We start from the raw sequence: 18601 nt of genomic DNA, 5'->3' as shown, positions 1-18601 counted from the left end.
GCAAATTTATTGAATATAGCGCCATGCCAATGGATCCATGGCCCTACTGATGCTGACTCAGGAACAAGAAAGTCTTCTATGACAACCAAACAGAGCCTCTTTACCACTACTTTGGCTATTGGTGTAGTAGAATTAAAAACAAGCAAATACCTTTCCTCTCTCTCTCTCTCTCTCTCTCTCTCTCTCTCTCTCTCTCTCTATATATATATATATATTAAAACATACAGTTATAAAGTTAACAACGTATCTGGCAGGAGTTGGTTTAATCTGGTGGAGTTTCGGCCTTTAGGCCTATTTTAAAGAGTACTTAGGGTGCTCGCAATTCAAACTCATTACATCTAAAGTCTCTCTCTGTTAACAAAAAGGGAGAAAAAAAAAAGAGAAGAAAAGAAAGGAACCATACTTACTTTGTGGTCCACTTCCACAACTTTTAATAGAGAGAGGCCCAATACATCAGCCCTCCAACCAAAACAGCCCAGGAAACAAAGAAACAAACCCGAAAAGTAACAGAGCAGACCAATCAAGCAATCTTAAGAATCTTAAGACACCAATGCATGGTTAAAAGAAGGATCCTTGGTTAAGCTCTTTTGTTTTACTTGATGTCCAACCAGCTTAAAATTGAATCAACTCCATAACCAGCTTAAAATATACGTATTTATATTCACTTGTATGTGAAGATGAAGCTGGCGAGCATAAATTTTATGATCACTAATCATTGAAATTTTGAAAGGCTACAACACAACTACTCCAATTCCTTGGTGGGGTGGGTGCAACAGCACCAGCTACAACATTGCCACCGCATATTGGGTTTAATTCGTTCATTTTTATCAACTGAAAAATAAAAAGGGAAAACAGAGAACATGCTTCCCCTCTGTCCTCCAAAGCTTCTTAGCTCAAATCTTTCTGGAAAAATCATTGGAAATGCTTGAAGTTATAATGAATGTAAATCCTACCGTATGCGATGTCTTACAATATTTAGGGGTTCAAATCCAATCCACTGGACAAAACAAAATGTATTGAAATTAATACCTGATATCAGAATGCTGTTTATGTTTTTCATGTTTACAGAAAAAATTCTACAGAGAACAACAAATATGAATACAATCTCTAGGATACATGTTGACACCTACAAAAACTCCAAAAGCAAAAAAGAAAAATCAACGACAATTAACAAACCTACAATCAATCCTATACCAATTTGTAACAAAGCCCAACAACCCAAATGTATCTTCTAGCTAAAAAAGAAAGAAAAAAAAAGAATTCATCCTCCTCAAATCAAGCACCACAATTTGCCAAAATGCTGTGACAAAAAAATTGTGCGCATCCGATGAATTTTATGAGAACTGTGCAGCAAGCAATGAATTTGATATATCTTCCACAATGTACCCAGTAGCAGCCAAAACCCCTCTGCATATTAGCTGAAAATCCAACATAAAAAGGCTCTTCTAAAGCTGCAATCTTTGGAAGCTCGCCTCCAAGAACCAACCAAACAATGAACCGAATGGGAACCAGAAATTGAAAACTCTCAGAAAAGGCCGAACAATACCGAAAAGCCGAGGACGATCAGCCAAACTATGTGAACCAAAAGCAGCGCTTGGGCAGAATGGGGGGCAGAGCCCCCACTACCCACCTCACAAAACCCTAATTTCGCCACCTTGACCCCAGCGCATTGGGCATCTTGGCAGCCACACCAGTATGTCACGCCGTCGACGCCGCAGACCGGGTCGGGTCGGAAGCAATTGACGGGGCATAAAGATGGTGACCGGATTGACCCGGCACAGGCATCGGCAGGTTCGGACTCGGAGGGCAATCGGATGATGGTGGATTCGGTTTGGAGTTCAGATCGGACGGTGGGGAAGGAGCAGAGGACGATGAAGAACGCGAAGAGGATTAGGGTAAAGAAGGAAATTAGGGATTTGGGGAATTGGGTATCCATGATCGAATGAAAGATGAGATCTTTGAGAAAAGAAAAAGCAGCCCAAGTAGCCAACCCTCTCCTGAAGCTCTGAACCTTCCCCCAAATTCAAGAAAGCCTGGAGCTTTTTCCCCAAATTCGAAGTTGCGCTTTGGGGGTTTTCTCAAATTTGAGTTCACGACTGGAATCGAATATGAAATTGCTTTGATTCGGGGAGAGTATAATTGGAGAAAAAATAGGGCAAAATTGAGGAAGCCCTAATTTTGAGGTTGAAGAGGAAAGAAGGGGAAGGAAATTAGACACCTGGTTGACGCGTGCTTTTCATTCTCTAGAAGGATGTGGAAGCGTCAAAAGGTAGTTTGGATTTTGGGCAGTGAACGTTGGAATAGGGCCAAGCTGCCAGCCTTTTGCCTTCTTCTTGTTCATCTGCTTTGGTCTTTGTGTTATTTTTAGTCTATTTTTTATAAAAAAATTTAAATAGTTAAAAACAAGTTAATTTAAGTTATTTTTAGTTGAAAACAAGAAAATTTAATTTAAACTTTGTTTTCATGGTTGCCGACCTTGGACTTTACAGAATACTATTCAATATTTTTGCTTTTCTATGTTATTTTCATACCTTTTTAATGCGGATTTGCTTCTACTCTTCCTAATCCATATTGGATTTTCTAAGTTGTTTCAGATTTTATTTCCAATTTTTTTGTTTTTGAGTCTTTTCTTACCTTTTTCAACGAATTTACTTCTACTTTTATCATCTTCCTAATTAATATTGGATTTCCAAAGTTGTTCTAGATTCTATTTGCAAGTTTGTTATTTTCTATGAGAATAATGTTAGAGTGACTAGGTTTAGGTTAAGGAGACCACCATATAGTATAAAATTTTTATTATTTATATTTGTTGAAATTTTCGTAATTTATTGTTTTAATTCCTACACAAAAGCATTTTTAATAGATCTTTTAAAAAAAGAAAAAAAAAACTTGATGACCATGTATATTGTGTCCTTCATACAGTACACCTTGATTAAATTGGTGAACGAAAATATGTCCCATATTATTTTATAAGAGTCCGGTTTTGGACACCCTCTTAGTTTTGATGTGGCTTCACCTTCCCCTAAAATTATGTCATGCTTAATCATTAATTATTTCTTACTCACTCGGTCGAGTTAGCTAGTGAAATGAAAAAGTATTTCCCTTCAATAAATAACATTTTAATTAGAAAAGTACTAGTTGTCTGTATATTTTTTTTATAAAAAAAAAAAAGAAAAAAAAAGTAGGCTTGTTATCAAACATGGTGTAATGTAAAGTGCTCAAAAAAGAAAGAAATTAATTACTTTTTTTACCCAAAAATAAATAAATAAATAAATAAATATATCAAATTAGCTAATTATCTTTCTTTTTTTCCTTTGCAATTACTCCTTGTTTTAAGAGTCCCATTTTGGTTTTGACCCCAAACCCATATCACACACAAGAAGGAAACATGAAAAGAAAAAAAAAGGAAAAAAATTTATTGTTCCCACAGTAATAAGGAAAGTAAAATAATTTTCCTGGTCAAAGGCAATTTCCTACTTGGTTTTTGTATCAGAAACAGAAACAAATCACCACCAAATTGGTGTATATATAGAAGCATATCAAATTAAAACCATGAACATAATTTTATTTGTGAAGCAGGGCTTTGTCTAATTAAATTAATTCAAGAAAGCATTATGAAGCTGGGCAGGCCAATCATCCCTTACAATATTAAAAATAATAATAAATCTCCTCTGCTTCTTCTTGGCAATGGCAGCAATGGGCTTCATCACTTCAGCCCTGCTGAGATTGAGGTGTCTCAAATTCTGCTTGAGATGGCTACACTCATCTATGAATGTTCCAATCAGAATATGAAGCATGGGAAGAGTCAAGACCAAGCTGAACTGTCGATGGTTCATGATCATGGCCGCCGTCACCATCGGACGGCTGATGTTGATGTAATCAATACTAATCGAGTTGTATTTGATATCATTCCTGATCTCAACGTGCCTCTTTCTCTAGAGGAGGAAGAATCGGCTGCGGTGGAACAAGGGAAGACTCTAAATTAGATTTTTTTTGAGTAAATTTAGGTTTTACTCATAAAAAAACTTTCACTTTTGGAAAAAGCCAAAGCTTTTTCAAAAAAGACAGAAAAACCTCTCAACTTTCAAATCAAAGACATGCAAATGTAAAGGATTCCTTAGGAAATCAAAAAATAAATAAGGGCAATTTTGTCTATTTTGGCTTCTTTTAAAAAATTTCTCTCTCCTTTGGGCTTTTCCAAAGTCTCCCATTTTTTTTTTTGAAATTAGAGTAGATTGATGGGCTACTAATGTCCTTTTATGTTGTTGTTTGGATTATGTGTTCATGAATTAATAGAGTAAATGTTGTTTCATATCTACTATCTCCACTTTTTAATCTTCCTCAGATATATATGATTTTTGAAATAAAAACGATAGATTCCATTTATAATTTAGACATATGTGATTTTGAACGTTCAACATAAGTATACAATTAAGAGAAGCAAAAAATCGGTGTATGCATCAATTACTAAAAATTTGGCTAGCAAGAAAAGAGATTGTAACAACAAATTTGTAATATTTGACCCTAGTTTTGAGAGTACGTCTATAGATAGTTTCATGGTTTGAATTGTTTAATGATCCTTTCCTATTAGGGACATAAAACTGTCTTTTAATGTTGTCTAAATAGATGGTGATTTGTGAAGTATCGTGTTATAATATAAGTGGATAAGAAGATCGATATATATGTCATGAATTTAAGGAATAGAAATAATGAATAGATACATATGATATACCATAAATAGCATGATAACATCATGTAACGGTGTAACTAACACACATAAAAACCACTCATCCCGAACATCATTCGGACCTTCTCACGTTCCTTATCATCCTTGTCCCTCCAAACATTTGCTCCCTAAATCTTGTTTCCGAAACTTTCGTGAAGTCCTCTCTTGTTGGTTCTTCACTTTTAGTGATTTAACAACATTGACTTGAAGACTAATAAAAAAAACACACCAAGAGCTGTTGAAAGAGACATGTTCTAAATACTCTACATGGTTTTGATATTTTTATTTCTGAATGGTATGCCCAAAGCATGTGTTAAAAACAAACAAGAAGTGACCACCATTATAATTGCTTTTTGAACACAAACAAACAAGGAGTGGCCTTTATTTACTTAAAAGCAGAAAGTGACTAGATATTTCAAAGGGTTTTAATTTTTAGTTTTTCTGGCTTGATTTTCTTTTTAAAATAAGGGATTCTCTTCAATTCATGGCTTTGAATTTGTATATACTGGATGTGCTTGGGACCTTACCATCATTAATTAAAAGACGGCATAGCTTGACCCATTAGCCATTAGATGGGTTGCCCACTAATGTAATTTATGTATTTCTAAGGGTCCTCTATGAATTGTTTTTCAACGATTTAAATAATCTATTTTTTAAGGTCTATATTTATATATCATTTTTGTAAAAAACTAGACAAATCGGAAACTATTTTAACATCTAATTGTGTCCTACAAAATCAATAAACATGGTGCTTCAAGAAAGTACTAAAATTTCAATAATTCAATTGAGTGGTCAAATGATATCAGATTGAGTGATTTTTTGTGGGGATAATCTTTGAATGAATATCTACAAAATAGACGATTTGGATGAGTGAAATACAATACGAAAATGGACCTTATAAGGATGTCCCTTAACTAAGTTTATTTGAAGAATTCTTCGATAGAAGCTCTATATATATACATATATATAACTTAGATATATAGATAAATTAAGAAGGCAAAAGGGGTGGGGATATGTTAAAATTTTGATTTAACTCTATAAATCCCATAAACATAGTTTGTTGAATGTGCATGCAAAGTGCGTTGTTTGAGTACTTGCCGACCACCAAGAATAATTAATTGGATTAATCCACATTATATTTAAATGCAAAAACAAAAATAAAAAAATATTGTACAATGTTGGAAAGATTTTTTCTCCAGAGTTTTGACAAAACGTAGGTCAAAAGTGGAACTATGAGTAAGGACTTGTTCTAGACCTACTTTGCGCGTTTAACCCAACACCAAAACTTGAAAAAGATTTGATGAAAGATCGATAGCCATCAATTAGGAGACCAACTTCTTAGATATGTACGTAGGAATTAGTAGGCAATATTCCATACCTTTTCTTTAATGGCACTTGACTTTGACCTTCATATACTCATCCCTGATCAGCTCCAAACTCCATTACGACTAGGTATTTTTAATTATATACTTTAGAATAATTGGAGATAATAATGTGGTATGCTTCCGCACTAGTGATTCTAGTGTGTTCCTACAAGTTAAATAGAGATTGAAGATAATATATACAATGGGAAATTCATTTGAGAAAAAACATAGAGTATTACAAGTAGGGAAATGTTCTATTATTACGATAGTAAATTCTTAAATATTCTCAATGTGACATAAATAAAGTATCGTTATTATTATATCTATATGATCGAAATTTACCAACCAATCAGTTAATTATTTCCCGGTCATTTTATCATTTTTCATGACTAAATTTACCAAACAACAAATTTATTTACTTTTTCATTTGTTGGTTGTGAAACTAATTTGAGTATATGGAGGTTCATGAACTTCCTCATGTTATATATTTTAATTAGTAATATGGACCTAATTAATCACTTTTTCAGTCAACCACTAGTGGATTAATAATTTTGTTCTTTTCCTAGAGGATGCTAGCTCCAAAGATAAAAAGAATATGTGGGAAAACACCGTCTGGTTTTGATTCTTTCACGAAGGTGTATAAATCGAACTGTGGGCAGTAGCTTAGCTAAAAGACAAAATGGCATGTGTGACACTAATGGTCATGCCCACGATCTAAAGGGCGAGATATGATTAATTCTTGTCTAAACGTGTCGTTGTGATTTATAATCTATTATAATTAACGTAAGTATTTGTTTTTAATTAACAACGGATAACGTATAAATTAGTATCGATATTCAATGAATCTTTTATGTACATTGATCGAACGATTGAGATCACAACATATTGAATGATTGACATGATATTAGGGTCTTTGTAACACCAAAAATATGCTATAGTATTTGATTCTCTCCCTACATAGTCCAAGTCCGGGGACCCAACTGATAGCTAGGAGACTTCCTTAATTATGCATCATTCATCGTGATAAATATGTGTTTTGCATCCAAAGGAATATAGGGTTGAAGTTGAGTTGTTATCAAATGGTTGAAATTCTCTCATCATGAAATGATTGGTACCCGTGATCTGATTTGATACGATCTGTAACTCACTTTTGTGTCTCGAGCCTGTTACACATTTATGGGACCCCCCCCTCATTTTGTACCAAATGAACTGTAAAGCTAGGTTAAAATTAAAAATAAAAAAGAAAAAAAGAAAAAAGAAATCCTCCTTCTGTGTGTGCTAAAAATATATGTGTGCTAAATCAGCCCAAACATGATGGCTTTAAATTAAAATTTTATTGTGTACATAATTAGGCAGGTTTGCTGGAATGTTGGCCTTGATATTACATTACGGTACCCCACAAATATATATTATAAATATAGGTAAAATAAATGAATAAATAAATAAATATATGTGAATGTGAATGAAGAACCTTATAAAAAGCACTCACTCACTACATAAACCTTTGTGATAAACACTAGCACTAGCAACTCCACCACCAGCATGCCATTATAAAAAGCCACATAGAAAAGGTTTGGCCTCCAAGAACCCTTTCCTTCACTTCACACCCAAATTCACAACCAAATTCATTCATTCATTCATTCTCAGATTCGAGCAGAGCAAGAACTCCGGTGGTGACTCGAAAGATGTGGCGTGGGCTGGCAACAATGAGGCAAAATCTCCAGAACATAAGGAAGAGCCCCAGAGTAGCAGATGAGAGCATGGTGATTGGAGGTGGGAACCTAGCAGAACTGCCAATTTTTGCAGGACATGGTCATCAACATCAAATGGATAGGAGATCTTCATCGCGCGTACGTTGGATTAAGGGGTTTTCGGTGTTGTACAGTGTTGTGCTTGTGCCATTTTCTGCGCTCTCTTGCTTTTCTCAACCTGATCATGTTCTTGGTGCTGATGGGGTCTGGGCATCTGGTGAATTTGCCCAGATAACAGAGATGAATCACCTCATGGTAAGTGACAGCATGCGCTATGCCATCTTGATGTAAAAAAATAAAAAAGAAGAAGAAGAAAATCAATTTAAGTTAATTATAACAATTGTAGCAGATCTTGTTTTTGCAGCAGTGTACTAATTTGCATGGATGGCAGTAGAGATAGCCAACTTTTAGATGGTGATCCATGTAAAAATGTTTCCCATAATTTTATCAATGATATGTTGGTGAAGTAATACTACATGTATTATATATATCATGTATGAATTGAGATTTAATTTCTTTTCATTATTTTATCTTTTTTTTATTGTCTAAAAATTGTGGAATTGCATTCATAATTTAGTAAAAAAAAAAGCCACTAACCACAAAGGGCCGTTACAATAACGAAGCGATCTAACATCAAAATTAAGACAATTTATTGCCTCCACTAACGATCACTTACGATTGAATAAACTCGGACATACGCATTCCAACTAAGATTGTTTGAATATTTTATTTAATAAATTAAAGAAAGTGATGATAAAGGCACTTTGTTGTCTGCAGTACTCTTGTACTGGTAATTGCTTAGTGTGGAGGAGGAAAGGACAACTTTTGGCATATAAACAAACATTCTGTTCACTCATTTTTGTAAAAGTCCAAGGTTTTTTTTTTTTTTTTTCTTTCTACTTCTGTTAAGTGGTTGGCTAACATCACATGGTATTAGAACTCTGGTTATGGAGGTGGAGTTTGAGATCAAATTCTCAACACTGCTTCTTTGGTAAATTTGCAAGGTGTATATTATTGTGTAGCATCTTCTCAAAATAAATTGAAATAGGAAACGGAAAACTGCAAAGAAAAAGAAAGAGCAAAATGAGTTATGGAAAATTTTGTATACATGAAAATAAAAGAAAAAGGAAGAATACTTATTATAAAAAAAGAACAAAAGGGATCAATGCTTTACATACAAAACAAACCAAACAACTAGGCGGAAAAGCAACATGATCCTTCGGCCAACCCATCAATTTTTGGTCCAACTTATGGGAATAAATTCCATCGTTTACCTTCATGAACCCATACCTACCTACTGCTATCCACAAAACCTTGTTTTTTTTGTCCCCTTCTACTGGGAGATTTATCAAATAAAATTATTTGAGGGACACCCTTTAGGGTCCCTTATAAATTTTCTTTCAATGATTCAAATAATCCATTTTTTAAGTCTACATTCATAGATCATCCTTGCAAAAAATTAGAAAAATCAGAAACCGTTTCGACATCCAATTGTGTCATACAAAATCAATGAACACGGTGCTTCAAGAAAGTACTAAAATTTCAATAATTCAATTGAGTGGTTAAATGATAATGGATTCAAGTGATTTTTTTTTATGGAGATGATTTTTAAATGAATTTTGGATTAGTGAAATACAATACAGAGTGAGCCCTACATAGGTCTCCCTCAATTGAAACTTACTATATATATAATATTTATTTTATTTATATTTATATATTTTAAAGAGTTGAATGAAATAAATACAAGGTTATGAGGATTTAGTAATGATGAGGGGAGCATATAAAATTGGGTTGAAGTTACCAAATTAGAGAGGAAAAGAGAGGAAAAGAGAGTAAGAATGTGGCTTGGTTTTTGTCCATAAAATTAAGTGGGAAACAAGGATAAAGTCAACTGCTCCCAACTTCTGCACGTAATTTGCTAGTCTTTATGGGAAGTGGGAACTTATGTGTACTAGTAGTGCATTGGCGGTCACCGCCATCCCTACAATTTAGTATAACTTAAATCATTTGTTTTAAGATTTTTTTATTTTCCTTTCTCTGATCATTCCATTTTATTCACAGCCACACAAAAAACATGCAGCCACTCTCATTTTATTTTAATGTGTATGTGTATTTATCTATATATATAAAGCATAAGGCAGAGAATGGTGAAACATTCAAAACACCAGAAAATACCTTTGGATAATGCAAACATTAAGAATTGAAATTATTAATTAAATGAGGATAATATGATAAATTCACACTTTTTATATTAAAAAAATAAACATAAAAAGAATAATCAGATAATGGATCCTATTTTTATGGACCACAACTACCCATTATCTTTTTTAATTCTAAAATAAATTTAAAGTTTTAAAAAAAAAGCCTCTCGCAGGTGCGGAAGCGCGTGCAGATAGGCTAGTATATGTGATGGCCGGATGATGTCTTCTTGTCAGATATATTTGTTGTGGAAATTTTAATATGAGCAATTCATTTTACTAATGTTTCAGATTTGAGTTTTTCTATTTAAATCCCGCACTTTTCTTTGTTTATCATATATTCTAAGTTTATCTCAATTTTTAATTTAAATTTTCACAATTTTTAAGAAAACCCCACTATCTTCCCAAACTACCCCTACATATACATCCAGCAGAAAAATAAATAAATAAAAAACTCCTCAACCTCATATTACTTAAAGAGATAAAAACAATGTTGTCAAATGTGTAGCAATATTTTATTATTTAAGGTTTGTTTGTGAAGAGAAGATGATAGTGTAGTAAGTTTCTTGGATTGAAAGAGAAGAGTAATTTGGCAATAGGGTGTAGAGGAGTTTGTTTGTTTTTCTAAAACTTAATATGAAGAGTGGTGAGGTGTGTGTATAGATGTACATGTTAAGTATTAAGTTGGACGACCTTTTTTGTCTTTTTACATATTGGGGTGAACAAAGAAAAGTACGTATGATAGTTATACTGCGTATGATAGTCATACTGCGTTATTAATTCATGTATTATTACATAAGTGAATTGATATATCACATTACAACACAACCATCATCACGAAAATCTTGTAGTGTTGATGGTGAAATCTGGTTGAAGTATATATGCTTGGTATAGGTCTAGCTAGGTGATCACTAACTAGAAAATCTTGTCGAACACAACAATGTCTAGTTGGAGTGATACTTTTGGTATCGGCGAATGACCCTTCGATGCTTAAAACAATACAACGATTACATAGGCATGACATTTTTGTTTTGTCAATCGATCTACATGTTTAAAAAGAGAGAGCATGTAGAGGAACCAAAGTTAATGCTGAAGGTAACTATCAAAGAAAGATACGATTGTTAATAATCACCAAATAGAAAAGAAAAAGAAAAATTAACATGCAATGCAACAAAAGTACTTTCCAATGCTCTTTAAAGTTATCTTATCTTTTGCTTAATGAACACGATTTTGAGGTGCTAAGAGCTCCAATCATCTCACAACTTGTTCACACTTTTTATGCACACTGAAAACGACACGAGAATAAAGTAGATTATCAAGGAATGATGGAAATAATTGAGTCTCGACAGTGACTAATTTAGCTACTTGCGCTTGATGGAAAATACAATAAGGCAAGCCAGTTTTTTCTTTTTGCTTGTAATCAAATTTTTTACTTTTCCCGGTGGCATCAAAGATTGTGATGTTGTTGCCTTGTTGACATTTTGTTCACAAAAGGTTTCTGAATTGTACAAGCACCTGCCGACACTTAGATTAGTTGGTTTTGGCTCTGATTTAATCATTGTTACTGTATCTCAGTATCAGTATGTGATATGATTCGACTTCAAATCCTCCATATGAGCAGCCAAATCTAATTTAAAAACCAATACTTTAATTACTAAAAGTGGTGGAAGATTCTGGTGTTAATTGTTGAAGAACATAAAGTACCACATTGGAAACTTGACTAAATGAAATACAATATATAATGAATGATACCACTACTAATATCACGCATTTTATGATCAAAGCCCACATTTATTAGACTTAGTTCGGTGGTTGAGTTAGGGACAATATCGGTGTCGATTTGTTTGGTCCAAGCAACAAGTGCTTTGCCCAACATTCCACTATACATGTAGTTGTGTGTGAACTCAGATTTCTGCTTATGTTTTGCGTACTGAGCTAAAAGATTGTTGGCTGGCTATACTGTGCTTCCATGATTTTCAGATCCTTGGCAACTTTCTCAATAGATTAGTTGGATCACATAATTTTTGTAACCACTTTAAAAATCTTGCTGTAACTTCAGATATTATTGATGATGGATGATGATTTACATACACAATTACAAAGGATTAGGACAAATGTATCAGTCCTGAATGATAGAGCAATTACATCAAAAACAGACAGTTGATCGAGGAGAGCGACTGCGGAGATTATATCTTCCAGTACACGAAGTGATTGCATATAAATTATCTCCAACTTCTTCTTGCAGATGGTTGGGATCCTTCAAGTTCTCAATGCCATCTGGTACATCTTTGTCAACAAATGTAGACCAATCGGATTCATCATCTGATTCCCATTCCAACTCTGCGTTTTTTCGTAAGCTCATAACCTCCTCTGTTAGAACTTGTAGCATATCGTGGTTCAGCCTTCCATAGTCCCTGAAAATTTCAAACACATACATGTTAAATGCAAATCATAAAAGCAAAAACAGAAAGAAAAAAAAAAAAACTAATTTAAATCTTTACTGAGTTCTTTTTCACTTACTTGTATCTGATATAAGCAACTATTATCCGAACTGCGGCATACAGCGCAAAGAAGTTCCTCAATATATTGACCCACCGAGTCTGTTGCTCTATTCCATTTGTTGTAAATCTCAGGACTGCAAGTTCAAGCAGGAATATAATCGATAGACCAATGTAGAGCTCACATCTCACAGTGGAAGTTTGCTTTGTGCTGGTGGACATGTAGAGGACAAACATTGACATAGCATAAACAAAGAAAGCTTTCATTGACCGCGATTCGAGCAACAAGGCATTGTGCAAGGCGAATAGCCTGTCCAAAGCAACAAACATGGTTGCCTGCTTCTGCTCAAAAGCTTCCTGTACATACATAAAAGGGAGTGTTTTTATGAGGATCATAAAGTTATTACAAAGACTGAATTAGCTAGAATGCAGCATAAAGAAATAGTTACCTGAGCTGACAATATGGATTTTGAATTTTCGACTAGGTGGTCATGTGCTTTTTGAATCTGGTCCTGTCGTTGAAGAAGCTCTTCTTGTTGTTCACGGCCAAATGTAGCAAACTGTTGCAAAATAACCCTGCATTTTTAAAACAGAGAGTTAATAACATACAGCTTGATAGATGTTTTGAAATTATTTTTACTAACATGGCAATTGCAATGTGTCTTACCTGCTCTCTTCTAGAGCTTGGGATTGAAACTTAGTTAGTGACTCAAGGCCATCAAGAGCTTCAGATTGCCCATGTAGAAGTTCCTTTTGCTTTTCCAAGGAAATCTCTGCTACATTCCCAATATCATCAGCCTTGCTTTGCAGCTTGCTCATCTTTGTAGACATGGCTTCTCCAACTATGCCTATCTTCTTCTCTATTTCAACAGTCTCATCCTGTAAGCTGTGTATTCCTTTACCTAGAACATGATAAGACTCATGAACCATTGCCATCCCCTCTTCCAATTTTTCCTTCATTTTGTCCTGCCCCATCTGCAATTCTAACTGAGAGGCTGCAATTTTCTCAGATTGCTCAAACATCACCTCTGACTGCTTCATTATGCCACCAATTTGATCACTCACAGTCTTGGAAGTCTGAGCCACTTCTTGTGTTTGTTCGTCGATTGAATTCAAAGACTCGTGGATATATTTTGAGCCCTCCAGCAATTTCTCTGATTTCTCTGCTATGGTTTCTAATTTCTCCTCTGCATAATCAGATGACTTTACCAATTCATTCACCAACTTCTCTGTTTGACGCCGGAATATATCAGACCTGCAAAAAGAAAAGAAAACACACAACCGCAATTCAAGTTAAGATTAATATTCTTCATGTTTTGACACTTACTGGGTTAAAGAGAAAAAAATTATACTCAACTGTAACTGATGGCAAATGGAGTTGGTTTCCAGATAGAATTCGCGATACGCATGAATTGCATTGTTGTCCAATTTTTCAAGGCAAGCTTTCATGGGAGAGCCTGCAGGGCATCTAGGAAAAGGGGGTCTGCCAGAGTCCTTTTGAAAGCAATTGCTAAGATCCCAAGCAAATCTCTTCCTCTTGTCATTGTCGTCGGCGGCAATCTCAGAACATGCTGCAAATATTCCTTGGTAAGCATCATGCCAACAAGATTTAGAGCCAACCAGTTTTCTTCTAGCGTTGTTGAGGCGCTCAATCCCCCTTTCATCATTGAGAGCATCCATGGAGAATTCAGCAGCAACATCACCAGATATTTGCAGATTTTGTCCAGGGTTATGGCCGGCCTGGCCAGAAGAAGAAGACCAAAACCATGACATACAAGACCTTGACAGAGTTAAGAAGATCAACAGGAAAAGAAGAGACTTAGGTTGGCCCATTTGAATTTCTTTCCTAGCAAAAGATGTTCTTCAACTTTCTCAGTCAATCACCAATGTTCAGTAACCTGCATTACAATTCCAAATAAGACATTCAGTACCAGAGAATAACATAACCTCTATGGCGCTTGCTAGAAATAGAAACCAATCGAGAGATTTCAATAAAATTGGCAGAGTTGGGAAAAAAGAAAAATCAATGAATTCCTTATTTAGAGTGCATTAAAAGAAAGCAAGAAAAGAATAAAACCAATGCAGATAAACAAAGGTACCCATAAATTTATTTCTCATAATTGCGTCAAGAATTTTGTTTATATGATCAGAACAGTACAGGGTATGATGATTTTCAAGTAATTAATCTGCACCCATCAGAATGCAATTAGACCACATATTCAGTCCAATAAAAATTACATCCACCACATAGCCCAGAAAAAAAAAAATCATCTTGGCTTTCAATGCACCAGATATTTACTTATGTATACTAATTAATCCAGGCCTCCTTGATTAACTTTTTTTTCTTCCTTCAATTGACATCCTATTTGTATATTCCTCTGCCTTTTCAGGTTTTTACAAGAACAATGCACATGCCCTCCCAAGTAGATAAATAATTATAAGAAAAAAGAAAAGAATAAAGATTAAAACTTTTCACCTTCTCACACAGCTATAATTAAAAAGGAAAAATTAAAAGTCTCTGGTAAAAGTTCACATAGCTTTCAATATAATCATATGAACACAAACAAGAACATTAACAGAGAAAATGAAATTAAGAAGAAACACAAAGACAGAACCTTAAAGAGAGAGAGAGAGAGAGGCCTTACTTGGAGAATGCTAAGAGGAGTCGCTGTGGTTTTGCGATGAAGTGCTCTGTTTGTGTGTTTGTTTTGGACTGTTGGGTTGTTCATGCAATAAGGTGGTGACTTTGAGAGAAAGAAACGGCCTCCACGCGTATTTATAAGAGGGAGACGATGCTGTCGTTTTGGAAACGAAACATGAACAAAACAAAAGGAAAAAGGCCAAAAGAACAACCAAAACATCCAATAGGCAATTGCCACGTAGTTCTAGATAGGCACTTCATATTCCCTTGGGAAAACATTGTACCGTTGGCCCATTTGAACTAGGAAGTCCACCGACCCAAGACAAAAGATTTGCCTTCCAATTAATTAAGAATTTTTCCTATGCGTACAAGGGCTTCTCAATAGGCCCTAAAATTTGATCCACATATCCAAAGTCCGCACAATACTATTTATAAAAAATAAAAATAAAGAAAAACCATTACAAATAATCTGACATAATTTTTGTTTTAATTTATTTAAAACTTAAAAATGTATTTTCTTTTTAAAACTTCAAACATAATCCTTTAGGCATTTCATGACCAAAAATGGGGGAGAATGATGTGTGTATGTTAAACTAGTTTTGTTTTTAATGGTAATTTTTTTTTTTTTTTTTTCCCAAAGTTAAGAAGAGAGAGGAAGGATTTCTCACACACACACACACACACAAAAACAGGGTATCATGGAGGTTCGAAACTAAGACTACTAGTCTGCAAGGCAAGATCCTTTTCAACTCGGCTACAACCCGTTGACTTTTTCATGGTACTTTGACCGTATGTTTTTATCTTATACTTTGCACTTCATACCACACGTGGTTCATTGGTATATTAGTGTTTATGAGCTTTCCGTTTGAAGTTTTTCATCGAAGCTTCATTGGATATTGAGTCTGATTTATCAGTTGACTTGACTAGTTTTTCTTTCCAATGAGGTTTTTGTACTAAAGGGGGAGATTGTTAATGTAATATTTTTAATTGGGATTTGGTTGGTTTAGATTGAGGCATGAATCTGGGTTAATAACGAGGGTCATGAAGAAGATGGAACTTATTGCAATGCATAAAATAAAGATCGATCAATCTCAATTTGAACTTAGAACACTTTCCATTATGTACCTAAAAGGGCAAAACCTAATAATAATTCAGAGCAAAACTTTTTGAACTATACTATTCCCAAAACAAAACATAAACACAGGCAATCTATCTAGAGAGAACATTAGCACGATTTCTTCTACTTCTCAGACTAAAAGGATTGGTAGCACAAGCAAGAGGATTTGCCACTCTAGTAAACTGAGGCTTCACATAAGCACATAGAGAGGTAAGAGGCCCTTTGTCTCCACTGTAAGTGATATCAATATCTTCCAACCCTACATTCTGGCATGGTAATTTTCTACTGCACATAAGCTGTACAGCAACTGGTGTGGCAGAAGTGCCCTTAATGTTGACGAAGGTGATGCGGCTGATCTGGACTGTAGATGGAGCCTTCTGTGCACACTGGCTATATGGGCAATACTGTTGGTCAATGAAGATAGGGTTTCCTACATTGACCATGGCAATATCTTGAAAGTGAATATGTGTGGCAGTGCCAAATGCAGGGGAGCCAGGCCACGTTTTGATTCTCAGACCATTTTGTGTGTTAGTCAGGGTGCAGTTCTTGACTATGACTCCGGCCACGGGGTCTTCGCTTTGGTATTTTCCTAGACTTCCGATGCTTATACCGTGGCCTGGTCCACAAATAACGTTGGTCACGATGATTCGCTGGCTTCCGTCACCAAGAGAGATGCAATCATCCCCAGTGCCGATGGTTGTGTGGTCGATGGTGATACCATATGAGTGCCCGATATGAATTCCATCCGTGTTTGCGCTGTCTTCAGGCGCTGTGATGGTGACATGTTGGAATGTGACATTGCGACATCCAAAAACATTGATGTGGAAGTGTTTGCTGTCAAGAGAAGTTATGTCATGAATCATGGCATTTGTGACGAAATCCAACCTCAGATTCTGCATTAGGCAAACAGAACAAGCATTAGAATTTAGCAACATATATTTATAAACTGCAATGGTATCGAAGATATAAATAACAGCAAGGATTGATCGAAAGAACTTACAATAGCATCAGTAGCTTTGCAGTATTTGTTTTTGTGGCAATTGTTTTGGCCATCAAAACTTCCACCGCCATATAAGGTGAGCCTGTCCACGTATTGAAAACCAACCCAAGTATCCTGCTTTGTGAGATATTTACTGTCCAATGGAGCCTTGAGGTTGCCTTGAACTTGAACCTCAATAGGAGCCTTGCAAGGACCTTGCAAAATTGCTCCTCTCAAATTATATGTCCCCTTTGGAATAACAACTTTAGTTGGCCAAGTTGATGCACAAGCATCTCTCCAAGCATTGGCCAAAGCCTGGGTAATGTCAGAGTTTGGCTTTCCTCCATATGCTGCACTTGTCACATCGAAGACACTGGATTGTACTTTAGCTACAGAAGCTAACAATAAGAACACAAATATCCAATCGCCAGCTGCATAAACCAGACCAAAAAATAAAAAAATAAAAAAATTATACCACCTTTCAGAAAATCTGTGTCATGTGTGTGCTGTGCCTACTCATTCATCTTATTGAAAACTTTGACATAAAACTTTGATTTCTTTGTCAAACGAAGTGTATGGGAATTCTCAGATATATTCAGATATGCTCATATGTATATTCTTCTCCAATAAGAACTCACCAACATTCTTTGCATTGACATATTGGTGAAAAAGAAAAAAGAATATAAGGCTAGGCAGACATACCCATTAGCTTAGAGCGAGACGAGATGTGCTTCCTTGAGAATGCCAAGTAGATGCCTATCTGAATTGCTCTGTAACTGTGGACTGTTGGGTTCGTGTGAGGTGGTAATTTGAGAGAAACAAACTGCTGCTACTTATAAGAGATTCTTTTTTGTTTGTTTCTCTTATCTTAACTTTTTCGAATCAGGAATGCTATGGCATTATGAAAAGGGTAAGATAAGAGCAACAACGAAACAAAAAACCCCCTTAATTTGAATATTTCTTTTTCAGAAAAACAAAAAAAGGGTAAGCATTATATCTTTTCTCGCAAGAAATCTATTTAATGGGAAGCTAGAATTTAGGGTTCCGCGACTAAATAGATTTCTTGCGAGAAGGCTTGTAGTTTCAAGCCGGTCCACTTTTTAATGCCTTACCATTTTAATAACAAAATTATTCCATTATTTGGATAACAAGATCATTGTCGTGTTTTAACTTTTATTTTAAAGGTATGCAAGCTCTACTCCATCATCCTTGTGATTTGGGCATCCATTAACAATCATTGGAACAACGAAAAAACCTACTATGAATAAAAAAAAAAGAAAGTTTGATGAATTAGCAAATCAACCACAGTGCTAACAAAACAACAAAA

The 18601-nt window shown here is 35.0% G+C and overlaps 4 protein-coding genes across 4 annotated transcripts; 1 reads left to right on the top strand and 3 right to left on the bottom strand.

Moving 5' to 3' along the window:
- Nucleotides 999-2308, bottom strand: LOC18783321. Its single transcript, XM_020559496.1, has one exon. It carries the CDS (start codon nucleotides 1934-1936, stop codon nucleotides 1526-1528), a length of 411 nt encoding a protein of 136 aa, XP_020415085.1. The 5' UTR covers nucleotides 1937-2308; the 3' UTR covers nucleotides 999-1525.
- LOC18782729 lies at nucleotides 7590-8366 on the top strand. Its single transcript, XM_007216613.2, has one exon. It carries the CDS (start codon nucleotides 7776-7778, stop codon nucleotides 8130-8132), a length of 357 nt encoding a protein of 118 aa, XP_007216675.1. The 5' UTR covers nucleotides 7590-7775; the 3' UTR covers nucleotides 8133-8366.
- Nucleotides 12084-15365, bottom strand: LOC18784090 (protein GAMETE EXPRESSED 1). The gene is made up of 6 exons (XM_007216020.2): nucleotides 15183-15365; nucleotides 13895-14435; nucleotides 13205-13792; nucleotides 12987-13113; nucleotides 12560-12894; nucleotides 12084-12453 (listed from the first exon to the last, which is right to left on the bottom strand). The coding sequence occupies exons 2-6, from the start codon at nucleotides 14368-14370 to the stop codon at nucleotides 12186-12188; spliced, it is 1794 nt and encodes a 597-aa protein (XP_007216082.1). The 5' UTR covers nucleotides 14371-14435; nucleotides 15183-15365; the 3' UTR covers nucleotides 12084-12185.
- On the bottom strand, nucleotides 16388-17933 carry LOC109948130 (exopolygalacturonase-like). The gene is made up of 3 exons (XM_020560066.1): nucleotides 17917-17933; nucleotides 17296-17764; nucleotides 16388-17188 (listed from the first exon to the last, which is right to left on the bottom strand). Exons 1-3 carry the CDS (start codon nucleotides 17931-17933, stop codon nucleotides 16388-16390), a joined length of 1287 nt encoding a protein of 428 aa, XP_020415655.1.

Source organism: Prunus persica, chromosome G3, assembly GCF_000346465.2.
Source record: "Prunus persica cultivar Lovell chromosome G3, Prunus_persica_NCBIv2, whole genome shotgun sequence".
Taxonomy (NCBI): domain Eukaryota; kingdom Viridiplantae; phylum Streptophyta; class Magnoliopsida; order Rosales; family Rosaceae; genus Prunus; species Prunus persica.
The sequence above is the reverse complement of the archived record's forward strand: the minus strand, read 5'-3'. Positions and strand labels throughout refer to the sequence as shown.